General features: G+C 37.4%; 2 protein-coding genes and 1 pseudogene across 4 annotated transcripts in view; 2 read left to right on the top strand and 1 right to left on the bottom strand.

Moving 5' to 3' along the window:
* Positions 1-916: 916 nt before the first annotated feature.
* On the bottom strand, positions 917-13,116 carry LOC124177019 (annotated as a pseudogene).
* A 2,666-nt stretch (positions 13,117-15,782) lies between these two features.
* LOC124175937 (chromosome-associated kinesin KIF4-like) lies at positions 15,783-23,141 on the top strand. Of its 2 annotated transcripts, none has more exons than XM_046556597.1 (14): positions 15,783-16,046; positions 17,189-17,414; positions 17,689-18,127; positions 18,752-19,017; positions 19,272-19,724; positions 19,812-20,199; positions 20,389-20,755; positions 20,872-21,178; positions 21,388-21,524; positions 21,630-21,806; positions 21,899-22,063; positions 22,354-22,539; positions 22,759-22,826; positions 23,055-23,141. In XM_046556597.1, exons 2-14 carry the CDS (start codon positions 17,189-17,191, stop codon positions 23,119-23,121), a joined length of 3,246 nt encoding a protein of 1,081 aa, XP_046412553.1. In that variant the 5' UTR covers positions 15,783-16,046; the 3' UTR covers positions 23,122-23,141. The 2 variants fall into 2 exon arrangements, with proteins under 2 accessions (XP_046412553.1, XP_046412554.1); XM_046556598.1 differs by having other exon boundaries at positions 15,784-16,046; positions 21,911-22,063.
* Positions 23,142-24,004: 863 nt separating this feature from the next.
* The window catches only part of LOC124175948 (5-methylcytosine rRNA methyltransferase NSUN4), a 7,981-nt gene continuing 4,865 nt past the window's right edge, over positions 24,005-27,120 (top strand). For both annotated transcript variants that reach the window (XR_006869271.1, XM_046556630.1), the window contains exons 1-7: positions 24,005-24,413; positions 24,537-24,719; positions 24,930-25,293; positions 25,575-25,757; positions 25,825-26,111; positions 26,713-26,837; positions 26,913-27,050. Coding sequence is in view for 1 of the 2 variants with exons in the window: in XM_046556630.1 (XP_046412586.1) it covers positions 24,327-24,413; positions 24,537-24,719; positions 24,930-25,293; positions 25,575-25,757; positions 25,825-26,111; positions 26,713-26,837; positions 26,913-27,050 (1,367 nt within the window). In the remaining variant the exon portion in view is untranslated. The remainder of the gene's footprint in view (positions 24,414-24,536; positions 24,720-24,929; positions 25,294-25,574; positions 25,758-25,824; positions 26,112-26,712; positions 26,838-26,912; positions 27,051-27,120) is intronic.

Below are 27,120 nucleotides of genomic sequence, written 5' to 3'. Positions count from 1 at the left end.
TTATATGCATATAGCAATAATGATTCAGCTATATTATTCACTCGGCATTGGATATATTGCCTTTCAACGTCGTTATTCGAATTTTATTTTCTTTGGTCTAACAATTATTTTCAATTTAGGTACACAACGACTTATCTACAATTAGTGTCATATCAATTATTTTGTACATATTATATATTATATAGATCTGGATCCCAATGGGCATGGGACACACGTATAGAACCATCTAACAAAACTTCTGAGACAGTGATGATCGATCAATCATCAAGTACATACTGCGAAGGAAAATTAATCGAGTGTAAGATTTACTTGATTAGTACGCTCTCTGAAATATATTATAATTTTTTTGGCCGCCCTTGATCTTGGAAGATTTGCGACTTACTTCTGATTATATACACATAAATTTTATTTATATAAACCTACATACCATTGTAGGTATACTTCTAATTTTTCGTCTTGTATAGTTTGATTATTTCATATTCAGCAATTTCTTTATCATCTAGATAATTTTTGTGCCCGTAAATATATACACACGTTTTATATACACGTAATATTCGTATTATACATTAAGATATCTATCATGGATTAGTATTTTAAAACCGGGCTCACCTTTGGATCTTGGGTTTCTGTAGTATGTCTGTATTGAACGATTCACAACTCTAATTCAACTACATTATTGAATTCCATTCATCGAGAAAATTGAATAAGACGTTGAAATGAGTACATGATGCGTGAATATATCACGATATCGATATAATATTAATAAATATTGATTGGATTCCAAGCACCTTTCAAGCGATAGTATGGAGGACAAATGGCTCACAGCAGAAATAAGGCAACGTATAGATGAACATATTATTTAACCTTAAGAACAAGGATTTAAGATTTCAGAACACAATTTGAATCGTTCTTTTAATCATTGAAAACACAGGTAGATAGGGTCGCATAAATATTGAAAATGCTTTTTTATGCAAGTCGTACAGGAAGTGGATAAAATTTTTCCGGAAACATATGTGCAAAATACTCTTTGTGCCGAATTATAAATAGTTCCATTTTTCTCTCATACTTTCGCAGTATCAACGTTCAATCATTTTTATTCTCAATATCGAGATATTCAGGATATTTGAAAGACTTGTAAGATATGAACTTTGTCAAATATTTCGATTTTCATGGCTCTTTATATCCGCGACAAACAAGAAATGAAGTGTAACCTGTATAACCCAAATGAAAAGACAATACTTGCAGCAATGTACATTTAACACTGAACATGTAATATCCTTGGCGTAAATATAGTTCCGACTATTTTCGAACAAAGTTCTGGAAGATTCTTACAAACACTGAACAAGTTTTGTGAGCTGTGATGACGATCAAATTACTTTCATGTAATTCGAACACCTTACGAGATTTTTATGACACATTTTTCAGATTCTTGATCAGAAATAGTCGACAATATATGTCAAACTTCACTAATGTCACCTTTGACAACATTTGATCTGAGAGTTGCGTGTGGCATCGCCATACCCCAAAGTCGTAGATTCTGTAGAAATAATGCCCATCTGGAAAAAAATCGTTCAATTCTCTTTCAATTGGCGTTAATAAAGTACTAATAATTCACATGAGTCACCTATTGAAACCGTCATTATATTAGTTCGACTTATTGTTTCCACAGTTATTTGTTGATAGTGCATATTGATTGACGACCATTCCTCAAATTGTATCATGTTACTGTTTCTTTCTAAAGACTTCGAAATCTTTTCTACGTGACATACCTACTGGAACTTCAACCGACAATAATTCGAAAAGGACCGACCACTTTGGACGAAAATTGATCGACAGACTTGACATCGTTCAACCTTGAACTGATCAGATTTTGCGGCAAATTCGTAGGGTCATTTTTGATTTATTTTAAAATAATGCAGAGGATAACGTTTTACGACGTACCTGAATTAGCGAGTTCACATTGTATATTGAGACAGCAATATTCTTGGCGTAACTACAGCTGATGGCGTTGGTTGACCCGTGTTTAGTGTTCCGTGTCAAGTGGTGCTCCAAGCCAAAACTACCTTGTTGAAGGGAACGAAAACTGCTCGCATAGGATCACTGAAAAGTTTAATGGGAGAGATTAGGTCGTTACAATCAAGTGAAATGTTACTAGAAAAATATAAAACGCTAATCCATTAAGGTCCGAAGGATGGGCACGTCTACTGAAACAATATGGCGGTGCGCGGCGCGATCAGCTGATCGTTTTAGCCTCGATTTTGGCGAAAATTATACTAATATATAGGCACAGCAAACTTCGTCTAAGCAGTAACCCTTTGGTTTATTTTTACTAGCATAGCAAAGAGCAAAGTGTACGTTAAAAACGGTTTTTGATTCGTACATATGACCTGGACTTGTTACTATTGGATGGAATTTTTTGATATTCTGGATGCCAAGCTGATTCTTAAATTCTTCAACGTGCATACTCAAAAAAGTAAGTGCAAATGGTAACTTGACTGTAACTCAGTCGCATATATAAACCTGTACTCGAAAATAAGTCTGTTATAGACGTATAGCATCCCCACAAAGAGGGGTCATGTCGCCTTTGATCTGTGGCCTGGTCTTAAATAATCTACTAGTGAACATCACTGGTATAAGCTGTCATGTAGTGGGATACGTCGATGACCTTATGATCAGAAGTCACGGACCCTTCCTACAGCGCCTCGTAGAAATTACACAGGAAGCCATATATATATAGTAGAACCCGGAATAGTTCTCGGTGTACAACCACAGGAATTACTGTAAATCCTAACAAAACTGAGGTTACGGCCTTCACCAAGAAATACAAGTGAAATAGACCTCGCAAACTTACCTGAACGGCCAAACTCTGAAGTTGGCCAGGGGGCTTAAGTACTTAGGGATCAATCTAGAAGGAAACCTACCGTGGAAAAGACACTTAGAGATAAAATGACAGGAATTCATTTCTGCGCTGTGGTAGCTAAGACGTGCAATGGACAGGAATTGGAGCCTAAAGTCAGCCACAACGAAATAACGGTACAGCTTAGTTCTGAAACCCAGACTGACAGACGCATCCACAGTCTGGTGGAATCGGACCATGCTTGAAACTGCAAGAGGACAGCTATGGGAAAGTTAAGAAGCTTCCTGAGGTGCATCACGGTGCCTGGTACCGATTTCTGCCATTTGCTGCGTCTGTATTATTTGGTCGTTCAAATATTATGATTATTGAATACTGACCAGGTGTTGATAGCTGCCTGGTTTACATATTTCGAACAACTGAAAAACACGAACGCGGCGAGTGGAGGAAATCAATACTACTAATTATGCGCCAAAAAACGGGCCCACTTTTTGCTGGCATGCCTGCTTTGGTTTCGTCTCCGTCTCTGTTACTTCCTGATTAAAGAAAAGAAAATCTAGTACTTTCTGCATACGCTGATGGACTAAAAATGGTAGGAAATCATGCAGCGTATGAAGCGAGAGTTTCAACCCACCAGTCGAAGAAACGGCGGCCATGAAAGGTGCCGTCCGATGAGCCGCTTTCAGTCGGCAGTTCGACACCGATGTGGGGATCTTCTCGACCCGGCACTGGGCCTACATATCGCACCCTTCCTTTGAAAACTCGACCTCCCGGTAATATGACTTTGATGAGATGATTAAGCTTCAAGTCCCGCGGAATCTGTTGAGGTATCAGGTGTTATCATCATTCGTGTTGAAGATTATCATTGGTATTTAAAATACCGAAAGATACTATCTGTTAGTAAAAAATCTGAGTTGGCATTTGGAAACAAAATTCATTTTCAACCTATATTCTGCTCTTTGTTAATCCAATACAACGAAACAAAGTGTAACCACTTGCATGGAATTTTCTGCCCTATTGTACGTATGTATGTAATTTTGCTAAAAACGAGGTTGAGCGAATCAGGTGATCGCTCTGTGCAACGCCATGCTGCTATAGCCGCATCGAGAGAGTGGATCTAAACTTTCACGAGGAAAATTACTGGCGGAAACTTTGTTAGACGTACTGCTAAGAATTTACTTACCATATGAATTTTCGACGGTTTGTTAGATTTTCTGTTAACTCTCTGACAAATTTTCGCAATTTCTGGAAGCTTTGTAAAAATATTTCAATTTCTATGCAGGCAATTACTTTCGACTGACTTGTGTTAAAACCTCGAAATTTCCTGACTAAAAAGATTTCATGGTTATATAGTTTTATTGATATTTACCTTCGGTAAGTACGGTTGAGGGGGATTCCACTCCCGAACGAGGTCAGACTCTGAGTGTCGACGGGTTCCTCGTTGTCTTGTGGCTGTTTGATGGGAGCATTCGGGTTCGGTCTTCTTCACCATCGAATCAATGCTGCGCCTAAGAAAGTCTTCCGATTCAGCGATCAACGATTCTGTCGAATCACCGCTATTGTCAGCATCGATAAAACCTGAACAAAGATTAGGAAGGCTACCTCTCGTCGCTGGACAGTCTGAAATAAAAACAAGGATTGTTTTTCAATTTAAGTCACGTATCAGGTAAATTAAAAAACTGCTCTTGCTAATTAAGACTGTACGTAATGTAAGACCTATTTGTTTTACCAGCAAATTCAGCAAATCGTGTTTGGAGCTTTTTTCTCTTGGGAAATGAAATTCCTTCAATCTTTAAAACATTATAGACTTTAGGATAACGTTTCTGTGCTCACTGAGAAGTTTCCTAAATTAATGAAAAAACTTGAGATTTTGCTATTCAGTATCAGGGCCGCACGACAAACGTGTTTACAAGCAGAGTAAGCTTTACAGGTGAGCAAAATTAACAAATTCATATTTCTGCAAATATGCACCGCATACTTTTAATAAAATAGCTTTTATAACAGACTAAAGTTTTTTCGAGCATGCGTTTGAGCAAGGACATGCGTGAGGAAATCCTTAAGTATTCGAGCACAAAAAGGAATTTTCGATTAAGAAAAAAGGCTACAAAATACTTTTGTGACGCTGTCCGTCATTACCGGTATTTTCATTTATTTTTCTCAACCTTTTTAACTAACCACTCAAGTATGAACATGATCCTTATAATTCTTCATTGTTCAAACAGATTAGTAACACGGGAAGAACAAGGTGAAAAATATGATTTTTTTAATTTCTCGCTAAACAGGAAGCTCCAATGTCTGCTCAAAATATTCACAGTTCCCAGAGATAACATCCAAAGTGAGGAATTACCTTGGAATGTGACCTTGGACCGCGTCCTCTTCGGCCGCTTCTTGGAAGACGCGCGAGAGGATGAGGCCACAGCAATCAGTGGCGGATGAACATGAGTCGGAGAAGATGGCATCGATGACCAAGTTGGCCGCGGAGTCGATGTGGCGACTGGTATCCGCCAGGTGTCAAATGAGCCTGCCGTTGCTCTCCAGGAATGTCTTCGCGAGGATCCAACGGTAACATCGAGACCGGGTGATGGTATCGACGTTAATGAGCCGCGGTAGCGGGACGAATAAAGATCGGTCGACAATCGGCAGTCGCACGGACTGGGAAGTCCGGCCCCCGGTCGAGGCCAATAACCCGCCAACGAGCCCAAGGATTCCCGCCGGTGAACCTCCGGTGTTCTGGGACCACATCCTCGGGCGTTTAGGCAAGTCTGTCGAAAATCAAAGACTCGATTTCAGTGTCTCCAGAGTTTTTTCCAATCCAGAAATCAATTCCACGATACAGAATGATGTTTAGGGAAACGCTTAGTTTCACGTTTCGGAGAAAATTGTCTTTTTCACTAAAATTAGTTTAGTGTGCAGTGCTTAGTGTGCAGTCGTATATTGCATGTGAAAATTTTGCTGAAATTTAGCGCATTCCAGAATGATTTTATTCAATATTTTGTTATTCAGTATAAAAAGTCCGAATTCACGAAATGTTTCAGAAATTTGCAACAAGTTGAAGTGAAATTCAGGGTCAAATCAAAAGGCTTGATGACGATGTTTAATTATTCTGACATAGTTGATTCGGAATTTCATGATCTTCTGATTTTACCTGAATTACATTAAATGAAATATTTTCGCCACTCCAAAAAACTGAACTCACAAAAGTTTTTACACTTCATCTTCTTCCTTTATACTTCTAAGAATTTGATACAAAACTTCGGTGGTTTTCATCTTACGATTAGTTCGATAAAAAATTATATCGTTGAATAATGTGAGATTTTGTTACCTGCGCATGGGGATCGTGACAGAGATGATCAGCGCTCCTTGACAATTCGGGTACCATGCTGGTGAAGCTGATGTCAGAAAGCATGACTCGTCGAGCCTCTCTTGTTTTGTCCGACAGCTTGAGCCGCCCAGGAATGCTGGCAGGCAGCGCAAATTTACTCGGCAAAGTTGTAACTGCATGTGCAACTTTGTGAGCTAAAAAACTTTCGGATCTCCACTGCGCTGGAAGTGCCGAGATATCGGTTTGCGTCCCTGATTCTCGACGGCTTACTCCACCATTCCGATCCATCACTGGGCGAAGAAGCGTCGCACTCTTTCGACGTCCCGTTGCCAAAGCTTCACGATGCACGATCGGTCTGCAAAAAAGACGTTAAGGATTCTGGGCGCAATAAAACTTCGTATTTTGCATATGAGCGTGAATTGGATAAGTAGAGAAGACGGAAATGTTAGAATTCTGTAAATTCACACGATACCACATTGGGCAGTGAATGTGTTACACCGATCGGGTCGTATCTAATTACTAAAGTGTTTTACTCTAAATTGACTTAATGATACAAAATAAAAGTCCAACAGCTTGTGCGACGTACACCATACATTAATATTTTAACAATGTATCTTAATTAAACGATCAGCTGATCACCCAGCCTGACGCCATATTGCCTTAAGAGGGTGCCCTAGTCGATTTCGACGCTAACGTATATATCTCCAAATATCAAAGTCCGCGTATCCCAAACACGAAAAACAGCCTAACAATCCCATTCCATACGCTATTCTGGACAAAATCACCACAAAGCATTATTCCATTAACGCAGAAATAAAGAAATGGAACGGATACTAGAATATCGCGTTAGTAAATTCGTTAAAACCTTTTCGCGTTTCAGATACGTGGACTTCGATATTTGGAGATATATACGTCAACGTCGAAATCAACTAGGACACCCCCTGAAGTAAGAATGCTATAATAATTCGGAATAGCAGATAAAATATGGCGGACCAAAATGCAAAAAAACAGCCAAGGCCCGAAGAATAAACATTATGCAAGTGATTTCGCGGGTAGCTGCTTCCAAATCTAAAGTCAAATTTCTTCGTAAAAATAGCGAGCTTATTATTTTTACGAACCTGTAGGCAGTTGGAGGAGCCGCTAGAGTGTTTCTCCGAGCGGCGTATCTAGCAGGATCTGGTTCTTCAAGAACGCCGCACTTGCTGATGTCGGTTTCAACTAGTATCGAGTACTGGGACCACATTTTGTTAAGCCTGGCACCGGACCCCTCGTCGAAGCGATCAACGCTCTCCTCGCGATCGATGCTCGAGCTTTGGGAAGAAACAGCCTCCTCGACTGAGGAGCTTGTCTTGTCACCGTTGACCAGAGACTCGGGATCGGAAGTCTTCGTGTACTTCAAAAGCACCGGTTGTCCGTCAGGTTGGCGATGGCGGTGAACAGACCAAGCCTCATTTTCCGTGATCGATACTAGATCTTCTTGAAGACCGACTTCCCTCGTTTCGTCGGTCGTGAAGATCAGCTCGATATCGTCAAGCTCCTCAGAATCGTTCTCCGATTCTCCGCACGGTTTGAGGTGCGCCGAATTCTCACCATAGTCAGGATTACTGTCGGTGTTACCCGGATTGTCACCGAACACCGAATTTTCTCCATCAGAGTTCGACTTCAGACTTAACTCCTCCTGTTCACCCTCTGCGGGCGGCTCAAGGTGCCCGAAATCGGCATCGTGAACTCGCTGCAACGATTCTTCACCACCTCTTTCATTCTCCTGCAACCGCGATGGTGGTCCGTTCTTCACATCATCTTTACCGGTGTCCATATTGTCTTTCGGTGCGCTCATCAGCGGACTCTGGCTTCCAGCAGGCACCGCAGTAAGTCAGAGCATCAAAATTCACTTGGATGAAGGGTGATGACAACTAATCTGCAGTCACATCCCAAGAACTTCTATACGTTATTTTGTGCCTGCGTACTCTGACAAGGGAAGTATTCTGCCTCCGGATCATGGATTCTGCTGGAACTTTTATAAATATTTCGTTGGCGCTACATATCGAGCTCCTGATGTGTAGTATCATGCCAAGGTCCTTCTTTTATTCAACTTTTAATTGGTCTGGTAGTCGGAATATGCACTTACTTTACTATTGCTCTCCTACAATTCTGGGGTTCATACTTGAATCTATAAGATCCGATTATTGAAACTTCATTAGAGGACAGTGAAAATTATCACTTAAGACAAAAATGTACGAGAAGTTATGTTTATCACGGGATTTCGCTCGTCAAGCTGCTAATATAATGAATTGTTATGTGAAAAGAGGGCTGTCCGATGAATCTTCATATCACAGGCTTCGTGTTTCAGAACGAGGAAACAACCTTTATAGGAGTTTAAGTAGAGCCCATGATCCAGAGGTGCGATGTTCCCGTAGTGAATATGAAAATGGACGAGGAAAGTATCCGGTCGTCGGAAACTAGGAATAATATTTTGGAAGCATTATGATTTATACCCATCAATTTTACACCCTAGTCTTCGTGATTTTTGAAAGGTTGCGGGTTATGTTTCGTCGAAGGTTCGTGGTGCGGGCGCAAGTAACGCGTATTACTAGGAACGCCTCCGCAGTAATTTTCGCGATCCACAACCAGCTCGCGGTTCTTCCTACAGCATCCGACCGAATCAATACCGTGTTGAGGCGAATGGGAACGTTGGTTTGAGGGATATAGAGAGAAACTTTTTCACAATTGTGCATGGTTTGTCAAAATACAATGAGCTAATAAAATCCGCGAATGAAGAAAGGCTGGAATACGTCTAGCTCAAATACCAAAAACAAGATCTGAAAATCAGAATCTAAAATTCTGTTCGCGTTGAATACATAGAAAAATGATCATGCAGCCAGAAAAAATTTACTAAAAAGGAAGATTGAAATGTTGATTTAAAAAATGTCTTTATCGGAATCGGAAGCATTTTATGTAGCTTGATATCTTTACAGATATGATCATTCTGGTACAGATGAAATTTTAGGGGGGGTAACAACAAGATTTTACCAATTCAGGCGACTTCGTGAAGTCGAAGGACTTAAATTGAATTCACACGACTTCGAATTACTTTATCGAATTTGCCTGTCTTCCAGTGATTTTAATTAATGACTTTCTGGCAATTCGAATAATTTCACGTACCTATTTTCATGTGGCTTTATGCTAATCCAGCCGACACAGTGTGATTTTACGTGATTATTTCATAAAATTAATCCAAGTAACTTCATGGCAATTGAAATGAATTCACGTGACTTCATAAAATCGAAAAATTTCAATTCAACCCAAGTTCCTTCAAATGACTTGAAAACTTTAAAAATAAATTCAAGTAATTTCAAGTGGCATTATGTGTGAATTCATCTGACTTCAAGCGAGCTTATACGTTACTTCCTGCAGTCCAAGGACTTGGATGGAATTCAAATAACTCTAAGCTTTTTTATGGCAATTCAAATGACTAGAAACGCCTTCAAATGACTTCATGAATTAGGAAATACTTGAAATAACTTCATGTACACTCCTGTGACTCAAATTGATTACCGGTGACTTTACATGACTTGTTGTCAAGTGAACCGAACCTGACTTGAAATACTATCAAGCCCCCAATGCAGATAGTCCTCATTGAATGGCTACGTATGATAGAAATTACGGAGCGCATTTTCAGTGTTCGAATCTACAGCGCAATTGTATAATAATGGCACATTGCCAATCGACAATCCTAGTGTTAAGCAGGTGTATGTACACTTATACAACATCGGAAATGAATTGATTACAGTGTCGTTTGCCGTACGTATAAGGTACACAATTGATAGGCCGTAGACATTACTATGCTGCACGTGGCAAACAAGTAGGCACGATATATCTATTGTCATGACTGTACTTACGTACGTAAATATATTTCGAAGTAGATACTAAACTGCCGATTATTGAATGTTTCTAACTGTTCTTATACAAGTGTTTCAAAAAAATGGCTGGCAAATAGTTGCTTGTCGTTAACTCTAATTATCTCTGATTTCATTCTAATTAGTTTGACATAATTCGAACATTGTTAAAAATTTGATGTAAAGATTTCACAGGAAGCTTACATATTCTTTCAGAGCTGCAATGAAAAAATTGACATTGAGGGTGAGCATTGACGGAAAATTGAAATTTATATCACAAACTTTTTAGAAAGTATTTTGCGAAAAATTGGTGGGGTCAATAGAAGATAAATAATATTCTAATGATTTTGAAAAATGTATTAAATGTCAAAAAAATCTTTAAGTTCGCATGAAATTTTTTTTAAACGTGACGGGTCGATATTTAAAAACTTTTCAACAAAACAAAAATAATTGGAACATAATCAGAATATAATCAAAGTTTGTTGGATTAGTTCAGAGTTTCATGATCTGTCAGAACTGCTGGAAAATGGTAAAAAACAATTTTCCGCCAGAATATAATATTAAAAAGTAGGGAATATTTTCGAATTAAGACATACCGTTCGTTTAAGTCGGGCGTCGTCGTAATGATTCCATTTTCTTCGGTATCCCGGAAACTTTTTTTTCCAGGCGTCGAGTACTTGTCGTCGCAAGACGTGATTTTCTATTGCGAGATGTTCTATCGTGTCAAGGTAGCTCTCACTCTTTCAGAATCCGGAGTTCTTCTCTGGACGAGTCGAGGTTTATTCCTAATGAGACGACGGTCTGCCAAAAATGACGCGATTTTCAAACACCCATAATATCATGGATTTTAGTATTAAATATATTCGCAATCACTTGTGAATTAAAATATGTAATCTACGTTGCCTTTGAAATTGTTCGGATAATACATACCTTTAGTGGATAATTTAAACGATTGTTTTTGTAATAACGAATATGCAAATTGATAGAAAGTCGCAAGGACGTTCGCAGTTGTCGATTAAATTTCGAATTAAATCATAACCGTTTAATTTTACATAACTTCTATGATTTGTGATTGAACTTTTTAAGAAATACTTTTTTTCAACATGTGTGCAATTGAACTTAGGTCACAAATATATAATTTATATTTCATCATTTTATTGTATTTGAAATGCACTTGATTTGCTACGAAAACTTCTAGGCGAATTGTTTTTCGTCAATTTGTTGAAACAAGATAGAGCTTTCTAAATTTCCATCTGGCTTCGGATTCGTTATCCTGTAATAATTTTCTACGCTAAGGCTGTACTAATTGGTCATTTAAAATCGGCGGTGTCAATTCATCATCTACTATTTAAAGAAAAATTAATTGCAAATTCACCTTTAACCGCAATTTCCTGCACTAAAAACACCTAGAAACTTTCGGTAAAGATTCTTCGAATTCGATTGAACTTAGAGAGGGTAAATTATTTTGTATTTTCCTGGCGAAAATTGTTTCCAGCTCATTTCAGTGAAATAAATTTCAACTGTTTATGCTAAATAGAAAATAAACGAAGAATGAAGAGAAGGAGCACCAACCTGATGCAAAGCTCTGACTGCGTCAAGGCCGGAGATCCCCGGGGTTGGAAGAACGAGCTGCAGCCCCTGCGACAGCTGACTGGTTGGAACAGTCTCCATAACTCCCCCCCCAATATTTCCGAAAAGTCACTCACTCCAACAGATGTCATACTGAATAATCTTAAATATTCACCCTGCAGCCCGATTTGTGATTTGACCAAAATAAAGTTGGAATCTCGTGTAAAACGTCACGTTCAACCGTGATTACTCATCTCTTCTGCGATATGTTTCTATGTTTCAGTAATAATTAAATCAACCTTTGTCACCATCTATACATACAAAAAAAAAAAATGATATGTTGTTATTGCACTATGGGTAATCAACACTCGTGATTGTTTTATTCTATTCAAAGTATAATATTAAACATTCAAAATTGAAATATTGATGTTCTTATTTATTCATTTTTCTCATTTTAAAAGGGACACCGGCACACTTTCGTATTTTAGAATATCTGATTCACTGAATATAGTTATAATCTGGACTATATTTATCCGCTCATCGATACCAGCTGCGTGTCGAGTAAATATGAGCAGGGGGAAAACGTGAGTTTGTTTTATCCCTGAATGTGTAAAGCCTGCACTGTAGCGAAGAGCAAGGCGTGAGGAATTACCGCCTCTTGTTTCATTAGCTCGGTCCGTTCGTCGCGTGTCTAGAAAACAGTTAGTTCTACGTCGATAGCGAAGCGCGGGCATTACGCCAACTATCTCATCTTGTGTACCTTTTATATACACACAGAAACAATTGTATCAGCTTTGAATAAAAACAAGCAGTGAAAATTGACGAAACCATGAAATGAGAACAAAATCGGTTTTTGGTCCGAGATGATGAGCAGGAGAAATCGCAAAACGAACTAATCGGCAGATGTGAACAACGGTTGAAATATTCGAAATTTAAATATGAGTATTCACATTCGAATTTCGATACGCCACGCACTTTGTGATATTATCAACCGAAATACGTGTTATGGTTGAATCTTGTCAGAGTAATATTAGTGTTCATTTGACACATTCTACGCATTCACTAAACATTCATTCATTTTTGAATTTCGAATTTAGAAGTGGTGAATCAGTGGATTTGAAAATCGTGTGTTCTATCAATAGAAGTATGCTATATGGAAATAAGAGAACGGGATGGTCAGCTAGCAGCTGTCGAAATGGATGTAGAAATTGTTGTAAACTAAAATGAAAAACGACGTGCAGCTGGATGATGGCTGAGTAAATTCAACTTTGTTTATTGTGATCGCGCGTCGACAAAAAGGTTTGAGTTGTAACGGTTTGTAATTTAACCCACTTGAAATGTTTTGTTCTGTTGTTTATACCGTGTGAAATTCACGGTGCAATTATTGTCGGGGTTGAGGAGGAGGAATATTGATTGGTACGAAACAGTCGGGAGCCAGACGCGTACTGTACCACGGGAATGGAGGGCCACTATACCTCACTCGAAACCTCGCTATGACGTGCACAGCGCACGCATGTGTTGTTGAGCCATAAGCACAGTTGGATTAAGAGAATACTGTAGTCCGTCTTTACCAACCGAGTGAAATGTGATTTCTTTTGACTATTATCAGAGTCTAAGCATCGCTAGCGTCAAAAAATCACAAGTAGCACAATTCTACATGGATTTACAAACACAACTATCAAGAAAAAATTTTGGTATCACTTTACAGTAATGCCAGAAAATGTTATCCTGTGATTGAATTAGGTACAAATAAATGCAGGAATATAATTTCATGGCGATCTTTTCGCATAAAACGTCAAAGTTTATGAATATTTTTCTGCAGCATTGCACGTAGAGTTCCGGTATTTACGGTACTTTCACATCTCTAATGCAAAGGCTCTGATGTAATAATCAAAATACGTGACATTTTACTTGGCTACTGCTACAGACCGACTATAGCATTCTCCTAACGCCATATAGCAGTTTGTCCTTGTCCTTATCCTTATTTTTCGGTTAATTAATAAACAAATGGATGGAATCGATTCAAGTTTCGGTAGTGCATTATTTTTCGATCCCGAATTCGATGAAATTTATGAGTTGTTGAAAATTTCTCGAGCTCAACAACTCAAAAGCAATGCACTATCTAAATACGAGCTTATAACGTTCATTTTTTATTGTATCCACGGAAAGTAAGAGTGAAATTACTCAGTCGATAAAGCTGGAACTGCTACATGGGCTTAATCTTGCTTGCCTGCCATTAAAACGGATGTTTGTTATTGCTTAGTATGTTTTCACGTTGTTCAATTATAATTTGCCGCCACAAGTTTTAGCTGACGTATCGGAAGACACGCGTTTCGCGGTTATTTCGGTTTTCGCGGGTTTTTCGATGTGTCTTTTAGCCAGTACTCGGAGCTTCTGTCCAAACGTCAACACTCGCAGTTTACTCTGTAAACAGATGTATAATATCACACAACTAGCTGCACAGGTTGCCAACCGTACAGTGAAGTTTTTACGATTTTCATTACCTCTCGCCTTGTGTATAATTTAATCCATCTGCAGAGTTCGATCGATGTTATACGTCTAAATGAGGGCAGAGAATAACGGGTTGTATATTTTGTGGGAGTGCCTGCACGAAGTGTGGATTGGCAAAAGAAGAATTTCTCGTGTTATTATTGAATCTATTGCAACTATATTTCAGAGCTAATTCTCGATCGCAGATCTACCCAGATTTTGAAATAATCGAAAATTTTAAACTCAATTTTTCCGGGTTCTACAATCACAACTGGCTATTAAAGTACGCATGCACCGCTAATTGCACGAAATTTTCGAGAAACTTATAAACTCAATCCGGGATACTTTAATAATGAGAGTAATGTTTAAGCGTTCTTTTTGTTTCGGTTTTACCCGTTCACAGGATGTAATAAAACGAGTTTATGAGCATAGCAATAAGTAATACTGATCTTATTTTTATTGACCGAATATAAGAGTAGTACATTAGAAAAATCAGAATCTTTAACTGAACAATATACAGTCAGGTCTAGAATAAAGACGCATTCAAATACTATACGAATTGTAACGGTTATTGAGCTGACCACAAAAATGTAAGAATGAAACAATACGTATCGAACGAATTTGAAAATGTTTTCACTTTAGTGGAAGTTTGTGCAAGTTATTGTTGTATTAGTACAACAATATAGTTGACCTCTTATCGCTATCAGGATCGCCGCCATTTTGGAAAACGCTTTTCGCTCTATATCTCGCGAACCGTCGACTTTACGATAAAATGTGTAGAGACCTTTTTTATATATTATTACTGTTTTGAGTTATTAAAGTGAATATCTTTTACGACTAAACATTCTATAGTTCTCAGTGCTATTGTTAAAAAATTGGTTCTGTTGCCCTAAAACAAAAAATAATACGATTAGTTAAACGAGTGTTTTTATACATTTCAGATATATTTCATAAATACTTACGCCAAGATTTGTTTTTAAGGTTATCTGTGTATGAGTATCAAAAAGATTGGTTAGGGTTCCGCCAAATAATAATAATAAGCTTATGAATAACTCGTAGCGCCGCTCTTGTGGCCATAAGTTGTACTTTTGTTTCAGACGTGACTGACAACCCCCCACCACGTTCGTCTATACTTTTCCGCAACAGGCCCAATTGAGGAGACAGTGATATGAATATATGCTTATCACAATTAAATGTTCAGTTACAGACTCATGCATCATCGGCGAAATACAATCGAGTCTGTGAATAAACGTGAACTCTCGCATTTGTTGATTTCTCCAACAAACGCGGAAGGCGCGGTTTCCAAACAGAAAGGTTCACCCGGTAGATACGCTCGAGGCACTCGCACGCCGCCGCTCAGTCAGCTCTGCAGTCACTCTACATTACCCAGGTAGCTGATGTGCACGCAGCTGCCGCAGCGATCTTCCAAAATCTGACGTATCGGCCAAGCCAATGTGCACGCGAACTACCCCCACCACGTCCAAATCCCCCCGCAACTTGGTTCACCCGCAGGGCGAGCATTGGCAATTTCTCTACTAGTCTCTGGTGCTGAGTAACCGTGCGAGAGAGACGGAAATAGGTTGTTGACCGTTCGTGGTTTTGAAATCTATTTCCGTCTCTCTCGCTCAGCCTGAATCCCCCGATAGCGGCGACACTCATGGTCCACAGGCGAAACGGCCGGTGTTTCCAGTTGGCAACACTGATGAACTACCTGTCCCCTCTGCCTACCTGTCGACAAACGAAAATTTCAAATGTACTACGGTACAACGGTCGGAAAGTGATTTTCAATGCGAGTGACATGAGAGCTTGAAAAAAAAGCAGGAAAAATAAGTACGGCTGGACCGTGAGTCTCTAATGAAAAGTGGATGAATTGTAAAAAAGAGAGAAATATATTTGGATTCTGAAAAGCATTAAGGTAAAATTATCGCAAGTTAATTCACAGCTACGATAAATTTGGTGACGTCTATAATCGGAATGAATCAGAACTGTGCATTTGAAAGCAACATACCTTTTCACTGATTTTACCTTTAGCTGGTTTCTTTAATAGCTGTAATTTCTTCACATAATTGCGCGAGCATTAACCCTTAGTCTTTTTCAGTGGACATACGTTTCAGAAATTCATGACAAAAACTTTACTCATCAGATTTTTTCTTCTACGGATTACAATTTGTCAGTAGTTGCAATACCTGTTTGACAAAAAATATATGTTGAAGACTGTACCGTCATCTAAGTATATTTTCTAGTCCAAAAAGTGTAGCTAAAGTAAATGAAACAAGATGCGTGTAATTTTCGTTTTCGTTTCTAATTTTATAGGCTATTTGACATCGACATTCTTTTTGTTAGAACAAAACATTTATGTTTCTAAGGTAGTCTCAAATGTGATGAAGAAAATAAAAAAGCTCGAAACCTATTAGTGGAAAGTTATATACTTGAAAAGCATTACGTGTCCACTGTAATGGACATCCGTTGTTTGTGCTAATTTATTTTTATGTATAAATGACATGGAAGGATTGTGCAGTTTTTTCTATTGTGTGCTTTAATCCCCTTCCTAAACAACTATACTAGCCTGTGAAGGACGCGTCAACAAATCAGGTGTTTTCTCTTTTAAATTTAAATTCATTTCTTCAAAAGTTAACTTGAAATTCTTTATATTGTGAAGAGAAAAAATACTTTAATTTTCTTGATGTTTGAAGTTCGTTAATGTGTTTGTTGTATGATTAAATTTTCATTGGTTGAAACAGTCAATGATGACAAGATGCAATTCATAGAATGATGCTTTTAATACCACGTTTCGGCAGGACCCCGCCTGCCATACCTTTGTAATCCTGACCCCTCTGATGTTTGAGCAAAATTCAGTTTTCTCGTAATCATGTAACTGTGTTCAACAACTATAACAGAAGTGTCTTTGAACAAAGTAATTGTGTACAAATTATATCTACTTCAAAAAAAAAATACATTTCACAGATGCTTTGAAATGACGTAACGAGGCTAAAGTGGTTTTCTGCTGTTGCAAATTTAATGTTTGTTAATTAATTTTCATCTTGACATATTTTATAGATGGTTGATGCTTCGGTCAACGTCGCCCTGAGAATCAGACCTTTGGTTCAAACAGAGATTGAGAAAGGCTGCCAGACATGCGTCGCAACAGTGCGTGGCCAACCACAGGTTCAGGTGCTGGGTACTGACAAAGCTTTTACGTTTAATCACGTATTTCCTCCTGAAGTTAACCAGGAAACATTTTATAATACAGCAGTCAAAGGAATGATAAATAATCTCTTCCAAGGTAAAAATATCAAAGACTTGCAGTTGCTCACGCTTTTTAATTTTTCAACTTACTCTTATGAAACCTATATTTCTCAACCATGTCAATTTGTTTTGCCATCATATTTTGCATCACTCATTCCAGACTTTTTATTCCAAAACCATCTACTCGCAGCAGTGTTATGGCATTAATTATCTGTATGTCAATACCAGAGACTATCATTTTCCTTACGTACTGTTTTTAAAATCATCATATGGCTCTTTATCTTGACGACATTATCGTGTTTATTTGTTAGGATATAACGTAACTATATTGGCATATGGCCAAACTGGAAGTGGTAAAACCCATTCCATGGGGACGTGTTATAAAGGAGGTAGTGAAGAGCTTGGTATCATCCCTCATGCAATAAATGACATTTTCCAAATTGTGGAACAACAAACAGACTGCAATTTCGAAATCACAGTCTCTTTCACTGAACTTTATCAAGAGCAACTTTACGACCTGCTCTCCCAAAAATCCCGAGAAAACTCTGTTGTCGATATTCGTGAAGATACACAAGGCATAAAAATACCTGGCTTGACTGAAATCAAAGTTGAAAATGCCACCGCAACTTTTCAGTGCCTTAGTCAAGGTTCGCTGGGTCGAGCCACTGGGGCAACAGCAATGAATTCGCAAAGTAGCAGGAGCCATGCCATATTTACTGTCAACATACGTCAAGAGAAAAAAGATGATGTGTAAGGATTTAATTTACTTTACTTTATTAACTTGATCTTTTGGCACTGAGAATCTCTTCTCACAGTCATTGATCGATATACTTATTGTTAGATTAATGTCTGCAAATGATTATTCTATACGATGTACAAAGAATTATTCACATATACTTGACAAGTTGACCGATCGTTAAAATGACATCTGGGTACCTGAGTTTGAATTTTACTGTAATTTTGATGGATTGTTTACTGTTTAAAAACGACAAAATTCTCAAATTTCAAATGCAATTGTTTATTTCGAAATGGACTCCACAAAAAGATATTAAAATTAATTTTTTATTTTGTAAAACTTGTCACCAATCTTACCCAAATTAAAAGTATATATTCTTACTGCATTCTCCTTACTTTTGACATTACAAAAACTCAAATTAGTCTAGTCATTTCATGATAGGAGTAAAATTTCATCAAGAAACATCACATAAGCAACGAATCGTGAAAATCTACTTATCGAATTATTGGTAAAACCAATATTTTGGTGTTACGAAGTCGCACTGCCAAAACATGATAAAAATTTGCCCTCGTGATTCGGTATGTTGAAGAAAAACAATTTAAGAACATCTAACAATTTTTGAATATTTTTTGAAACAGTAACTCTGCAACAACAGCAAAGTTTCATCTGGTAGACCTTGCTGGTTCCGAACGTAGCAAAAAAACCAAAGCCACCGGTGAAAGATTCAAAGAAGGCGTAAATATAAATAAAGGTCTCCTCGCTTTGGGTAATGTGATCTCACAATTGGGAGATGGAACTTCCGGGAGCTATGTTGGATATCGTGATAGCAAATTAACCAGGTTGTTGCAAGACTCATTAGGCGGAAACTCCATGACTCTAATTATCGCGTGTATCAGTCCTGCAGGTCAGTATGTGAAGTATTAAGAAAAGTAGCTCCATTCAGGACCTTATTTTCATTGAACAAAAGCCACATACTAATATTTGAATTTCATTTGACACAAGACATTCTTTTTTGGTCGAAAATATTTATTTTGGAAAACTACACAACTGTTTGTACAATATGTCGGGTGTGAACAGATAAAATTTTATGACTAAAGTAGGAAACTTTGCTTTAATCTTTCAAATTAATTTGTAACAAATCTGATTTTCTATATCCAGACTACAACCTCGATGAAACTTTGAGTACCCTGCGATACGCTGACAGAGCAAGAAGAATAAAGAATAAGCCGATTGTGAATCAAGATCCACACGCTGCTGAAGTAAATAGGTTAAATAAGTTAATTCAAGAATTGAGATTGGCTCTTCTTTCACAAGGAAATACAGTAAATGGTGAAAACGCTTGCCCACCTGAACACAAAGAACTGCAAGCAAAAATACAGATAATGCAAGTCAAAAATAGGGATCTAACTGAACAACTCCATGCAAATCTAGTTGAATTTTTGCATATGAGCGAACGTGCTGATCTGGCAGAAAGCGCCAGTGAAACTCTTAGAAAAAACATTGCTGATCTCTTAAGAGACTTTAAGCAATCTATCGACGACTTCGACGCAAATCCCAATGCCACTGAAGAACATCGATCGGCATTGAAAATCATATACAATAAAATTTTAGGTGTGATTCAAATTCGATCAATTGATGCAGTTTCGTTATTATATAGTGTGAAAACTGACAAACTTTTTTCATTCTTTTCGTTTTTAGAGTTTCAAAGCGATCAAGAAAAGACAGCAAGGGAAATTTTGAGTCACGAATTATCAACAGAGAAACAATTTGTTAATCATGATTCGGCTGATACTAATTTTGCGGATGAAAATTCAGATGATACCGAAACTGGAGGAGTAGATCTGGATATAAAACAAGAGGAGCATACCTTGCAACAGGCTGAGAGGAAAGATGAAGTGAAAAATATAAACAGAGAATTAGCTTTGAAAGAAGAATTGGTTGCAAAACTTATAGCAAACTCTACGCAAATGGTTGAATATTCAAAGGAAATGCAGGAGATGGAATCCGAAATAAAAAAACTGCAGGCAGAAAAAGATGATCTCCAAAAAGTTTTGGTATCAGTTCAATCTAACAATGCTAGCTCCAAGTAAGAAATCACACATTACTTGTATACTTTCATATTACTATTATTAACTGCATGTAAAGATCAATCTTCAGTTTGGTAAATCCTGAAAGTTGGTCGGATAACTTTTTAGTGAAAAAATGAAATGTTTCACAGTACCATAGACTTGTTATTGCACAGTTCTTTTTTGGTTCAATTTTCATTTCGTTTCAGACTCGCAGAAACACGTCGCAAAAAAGTTCAAGAGCTTGAGAAGAAGATATCTGAATTATCTCGCAAATGTATGCAGCAGGGAACGGTTATCAAAATGAAAGAAAAGTCCGAGGCCAAGATAAAAAGTCTGCTCACTGAAATTCAATCAATGAAACGATACAAAGTAAAACTCATGCAGCTGATGCGATCCGAAAGTGAAAAATTCAGACAGTGGAAGCTCACAAGAGAACAGGAGGTTAGAAAATTAAAAGATCAAGACAGGAAGCGACAACACCAAATTGTTCGGATGGAAACACAGCATAGTAAACAGCAGAACGTTCTTAAACGTAAAGTGGAAGAAGCCTGCGCAATCAATAAGAGGCTGAAAGTAAGTATCTCAAAATACCCAGTGTTGCCTAACATCCAGTCAAATGTTTTGAATTCTTTTTAATGTCGAGCATTTTTTATCTTTCATTTTAATCCTCACACTCATCAAAAACACAGGAAGCACTGGAGAAGCAGAGTAAGGCTCAACAGAAGCGAGACAAGGCGGGCAATACAGTCGGCATACAAGCTTGGGTAACTCAAGAACTTGAAGTGCTCACTAGTACGATAGACGCTGAGCGTTCGTTGGATCGACTAATGCAAGATAGAGCATTACTCACAACAACCTTGACTAAAATTAAAGCAAATAAAGATAAATATGATGCAGCCACCTATGCGAAACAAATTTCCGAACTCACTGAAGATTTACAGTTACGCAGTGCACAAATTGCCGACCTGCAGCAAAAGATTCTTGCTTCTGATCAAGGTAATCAAAGTTAACTTCACCGGGAAACAAAGTACAAACGAAGTTGTCTATACGTCATGTGAAAAATATACTTAATGTATCACTCGAGAAGAAATTAGGTACTTATACTATCTAGTTATCAAACGATGTGATATTTCGTAAATATCTAAGTAACTTATATTCAAGTAACAATAATTGTTGAATTTTTGGTTCTTATCTTTTTATTTCAGAAAACAAGACTAAAACCCGGTGGAATCAAATACAGACAATGATAGACGCAAAGTGTGCTTTGAAGACCCTGTTTGATATTGCAGCTGAAAAAAGTCGAAGCCAGTATGCCAAAACCTATCAATACGATGAACTGATGGTGTGTATTATAAACAGTAATAAACTTTTCAATAGTTTTAGAACATTCCATGACTTGTCACAATTCGCAGTTATTTACTTTTTATTTGTTACACAACGGTTATAGGAAGAGTGTGATGCTCTTAGAATGAGAAATCGACAAATGGAACTCCAACAAAAAGAGCAAATTTTGAAACAGAGAGAACGAGAGGCAAAGCTGAATGCGGAACACGAAGAAGTGGTAGCCCAACTGCTTGATCAACTCCGCGGAGTTAAACCCGTAGCAGAACCTCAATTATGCAATGTAATTTTTTTGAAATTATTATATGAAATATGTTCTCTTTATAATGTATCTAGTTCATGTATCTATTCGATTTTTTAAAACTTCGTATACAGGTATCTCTAAAGGAGAAAAAACCATCAACCAAAGAATACCCAACACCAAATGCTGAACATTGCGAAGACTATCCATTCACAGATGATAGCTTGTTGGAAGATGATGTCGAAAAAGATCCAGATTGGACCAAAACGCCTCTGTTTAGTCGGATTAGCAAAATCATGGTAAGCCTTTCGTTACTCCCAAATATGGTCTTCCACTGTACATTGCGACAGCAGATTTCAATAAATGCTTTGCTAAATAAAATTTTCCAATCTACTTGTGAAATGTAAATATCGGTGGCAATATATTTTCACCCAATGTACAATTCCATTTCTCAATCAAATATCAACTTTCTGAACCCTACTTTTTATGGAAAATGGAAAACGAATGAATCTGTGCTTGCTTGATAATTAAGCAGTTTACTTGAATATTTTCCTGGTACATTTTACTATTTACGCTTCCCAATTTACAGAGCTCTGCTGCAGAATCCCGTCCAAATGCTGGAATTATTGGTTCAAAGCGATCATCAGACGGTGATATAAAATGTGCATGCAAATCCAAGTGCCACACGCGTTTATGCACTTGCCGGAAAAATGACCTAGCGTGCATAAACTGCAATTGCAACCCGGAAATATGTTGCAACAGAGACCAAGAAAACGTAACGTTTCTTCTACATATTTTCGAAATTCATCTTTTTTTAGTTATAAAATGAAAACTTGATCATTAATCAATGGTTTTTTTACCCTTCTATTTGAATAATCTACAAGAAAAGTACTTTGACTTGCACGTGTTAAAGAATGATGTTCCTCAACCAAATTTATATTCCTGATAAAAAAAATCTGATAACTCCTAACAGTAACTATTATTCCAATTTCAGATCAGACGAACCATCCTGTTTCCAGATGTTACCAAAGATGATAGTGATGACTCATTTAAGAAACCAATGTAAGCAAATATACAATGATTTTTGTAGATCTTAATAATTTGTAGAAGTAGATACTTCTGTCGGAAAATTTTACCGCCTAATATCATAGACTTATTTCCTTTTTTAAGATCCTTTTTCATTTCGATTCATGCAGTTTTTCTTACCTTATGAATTTACGGTCTTAATTTTATTAGAATGATGATAAAATCATTTGTGTAATGATTTGTAATAAGATAATTTTGTTGCAGCGAAATGAATATATTACCACCTAAGCCAAAGAGATCGAAACCTCAGGACCAAACCATCGAAATCTAAAACATTGCGACAATCATAGATAAGCAGAGGATTTCTGTCGAAGGTCAAGCGCATAATTTTATCAACTAAACGAAACACTCTGAATAATTTTGTACATTTCTAATTCATGTTTTTAGCCAAAGGACTAGATATATTAAAATGCAGCTCAATTAAATTTGACATTAACGAATAACGTACACGTTTATTCTTCATTTTCTCTTTATTGAACAGTTATATTTTTATCTCAGTAGCAAGCTCAAAGGTTAAAGGTAAGTAAATGAAACTATACGCTTTTTTACATAAGCATTGTTTATTCAAAATTATCTCTTCGTAATTCAGGTATTTCAACAAATTTTTAAGTAGTCAACTAAGCTTGAAATTATAGACATGTTTAAAGTAGCTTTATAATACATAATATTATGACTTGATTCCACAACTATTGATGTAGTTTTTCGTCTTCAGTAGATCTTGCATCTCTTTTGATTCTAACAAATAGAGTTGCTTTGACCTTTATCTTGCGATAACTGAGTACTTGTGATAGTGCTTAGTTCAAAATTCCCTTGTAGTAACATCGCGTGAAAATCCCTTCTAAGTAATCAGTGTATAAAGTGGGGGCTCATAGAATCCCACATTAGCCATAAACGAAATTCAGAAACTGGCGACATTGTTTATCGGTCTTGTAAAATGGCTTAACAATTGTATATCATATCAACCATATAACAACCAACTTGGCAATGTCTTCCGTTATATCGACTTGGGGCACTGGAAATTCCCTAGGTGCGAGAAAGAGCTCGATTTGTGACAAGCTCTGTCTTACGTCCAGAGAGAAACCTCTCATCCCTAGGGAAGTTTGAGCATTGGCAGCTGTGAATAAGGCCGATACAAAACGACTTAGAAACTCATAAGTCAATTGTCTGTGGTCCACGGTCTTATAGACAGGTCTGGGCACACCAAGCCCCTTCCTATATAACGCAGCGTGACCGTCTTGAAGCCTATGTTTTTCAATTTATGCACCAAAGACCGGAGCGCTGCAATCTCCGAGGCCGGTGTATGCATACCGTGATGCGTACTAAGTAGGCCTCTCCCTCGCTAGCGCTAGCGGCGAAAATTCACAACATCGGCTTCATTTTCGAGCACGGTTTTACAGCCGGAGTGTTGTACAAAAGAGCAAGGTTAGGTATTCGTTGTGATTCGGGATATGTTCCTTTTGACAGAACGTTATAAAGATGTCGATTGTAAGTTTTACGAGTCAACTGAAACACCTGAAAGTCGTCAAAGTACCTTACAGATTCAAGCATAAAGACACACATTGGGTAAGCATCGGATATTTATAATCTGAAAATACACTGTCTTACCGGCACAATTCATTTTACAACTGTCTTGATTTTACCGAAGCATCAGAATGATCAACGACAAAAAAACCTTTTCTTTTCTAGTCGGTGGTAAAGAAAACTAAAACACACACCACCAAAGCTTTGGAACATTTTGATGATTTCTATGACACCGTTTATGGAAGACTGTGGCCGGATGTAAGGACGGCTCTACTTGCTAAAAACAACAAGTACATGGCAGTAGTTAACAATTTTAGTGACACAGATAGAATTGCTGAGACATTAGAGGTGAAGTAATCTTATAGTATTCGATTATCTTCAATCCTTTGAAGATAAGTTGGCTGTACCATCCATAAAAGAATCTTGAAAACAATCAGAACAATTTTTCTACCAAAGGCATGGTTTTATCTTTTTCTTCTGTATTTGCCTGACGATAATTTTTCGAGTATCAGAAACAAAGTTTAGAAAGTAAAACATAAATATGTACCATTTTTTTAGAATTCTGGAGCAATAAATCTGCGAGCAATCTACAAAGCTCAACGTCAATTGTTAAAATCGCTAGAACGAGAAAAAGCAAATCAGAGGAAGTTGAATAACTTGAATAAAGGAATAGACGAATTTCCCGCTGCCTCTGAGCAAAGTTTACAGGTCCAATCATCTGATTTCCCAGATAGTACAGATTCTAAAGATGAGACTGAGGAAGATTCTATGTACTCGAATAATTCTGCTGTTCCGGCAGAATTGTTATCAATTGCTGGCAGTGAAAGCTTAGGGAATTTGGACTTGGATCGAATCATAAATCCACAAAATGAATTATCCATGAGTTCTCTCCACCAATACGTTCCTGCCACAAAACTCAAAGGTTTGAACATGATGTGATATTAATCACTTCGAAAACACCATCAAAATAATATCCAGTGATGAATATGTTTTTCCTAAGTCAATTACAAATTACACATTTTAATTAGGCAGTGTCCAGTACTGGCGATATCCTAGGATTTGCAATTTTCATATGGGTACTTTTTTTAGGCTGGAAATTTCCTTAAATGCCTGTGAAAAAAACGTCGGACTTCTCTTTTATTCGTTAAATCTTTTATTCAGAATTAGAATCAATCAACATTATACATTTGTCTATCTTATTAGGCATGGAAGATTATATTTTGGAGTCAGAACACTACGACTACTACAAGAAAGGTTCAGACCTCTCGATTAAGGTCGAGAAGCAACGGAAGTTGAATTTCCCTGAATATCTGAATATTTATACTTTTGAAGAGGAGAACGATACCAGATTTTCATCTCCTCGAAAAGGATCTACTGGTGTTCTAGGTATGCTTTGTTTTTAGTATGTTCTATAACCTTGCACTTTGGCATTGTTAATAGTTTTATTACTTAGATTATTATCTGCTCGATGGTGGCTCCATTCTACCTGTACTGGCCTTGGACCTAAGACCGAATGACCATGTGTTGGACATGTGCGCTGCACCTGGTGGAAAGACGCTAATCACGCTTCAAACTCTTTTGCCTGATTTAATTGTTGCCAATGATACTACATTCTCGAGAGTTAACAGGATAAAGAATGTGATTGATCAGTATTTGGACGGAATGGGCCAATGGGATAAAAAACTGGTAATCTCTCAGAACGATGCCAGAGCTATTGGTGAGCAGGATAAGTTTAACAAAGTAGGTAAAAATGAATGAGACGAAATATGGTTTCAACTGGTACTTTCCGGTTGATTCCCTCCACTGACTCCCTTTATTGCTCAAAAGGCAGTTAGAATGCGAAATAATGAAAGAACCGTTGTGAAAAAAATTCTAAAAAATATCAGATGATTTTTTTTTTTTAGAGATTTCTTCTAAATATATGATCAAATGTATCATTTCATTACGATGATTGCAAAACTGCAAAAACTTTCAGATATTTACTTTCTAGGTTCCTGATCATTTCTGAAAATGATATTCGACAAGGACACCGATTGGCGAGGTGTATTTAATTATAAAAGTAATTTTTTAACGTACATTTCACTCTTTACCACCTTATGTACAAAGTAAAGGTACAATCGCTTGCACGGACTTCTCCGTGCTTTCATATTCATATAACTTATCTAATTGTAAAACTGAGTCTAAAACTGTCAGCTGATCGCGCAGTACGCCGCCATATTGCTCTGGCCACGCCGATAATCCGTATTCCAATTGTCTTCGAGCTTTTTCGGACTTTTCCAACCGGAGAGGGTTAAATGTATGATTGAAATTAAATTTTCCCTTTCATTGTCCATGTTGCCAGATACTGGTTGATGTGCCTTGCACAACTGACAGGCATTCCTTACACGAAAATGACAATAACATCTTCAAGCCATCAAGGATCAAAGAACGATTACAATTACCAGAGATGCAAACGGAAATTTTGCTGTATGTATCCATCAAAGAATTATTTTACACCGAAGTTGCATTAATTTAATTTTTCACAATCGTATTCCTGAACAGAAATGCCCTGAAGATTATACGACCTGGTGGTACCGTTGTGTACTCAACTTGTTCTTTGAGCCCGATACAGAACGACGGTGTCGTCCAAATGGCGCTGAAAAAGTCTTGGGAAGAAACAAATTCGATCTTTATCGTAAAGTAAGATTCTGTCCTCTTTACGTGACTGTGCAATATTAAATCATTGGTTTAATAATTACATTATTTTTGA

The sequence above is a fragment of the Neodiprion fabricii genome, chromosome 2, assembly GCF_021155785.1.
Source record: "Neodiprion fabricii isolate iyNeoFabr1 chromosome 2, iyNeoFabr1.1, whole genome shotgun sequence".
Taxonomy (NCBI): Eukaryota; Metazoa; Arthropoda; class Insecta; order Hymenoptera; family Diprionidae; genus Neodiprion; species Neodiprion fabricii.
The sequence above is the reverse complement of the archived record's forward strand: the minus strand, read 5'-3'. Positions and strand labels throughout refer to the sequence as shown.

Excerpts from the sequence above, each read along its gene's own strand:
- LOC124175937 (XM_046556597.1), top strand. The coding sequence starts at position 17,189 with ATGGTTGATGCTTCGGTCAACGTCGCCCTGAGAATCAGACCTTTGGTT. Across the intron at positions 17,415-17,688 it reads GATAAATAATCTCTTCCAAG|GATATAACGTAACTATATTG; the intron begins GTAAAAATATCA and ends TTTATTTGTTAG. Across the intron at positions 22,064-22,353 it reads GTCGGATTAGCAAAATCATG|AGCTCTGCTGCAGAATCCCG; the intron begins GTAAGCCTTTCG and ends CCCAATTTACAG.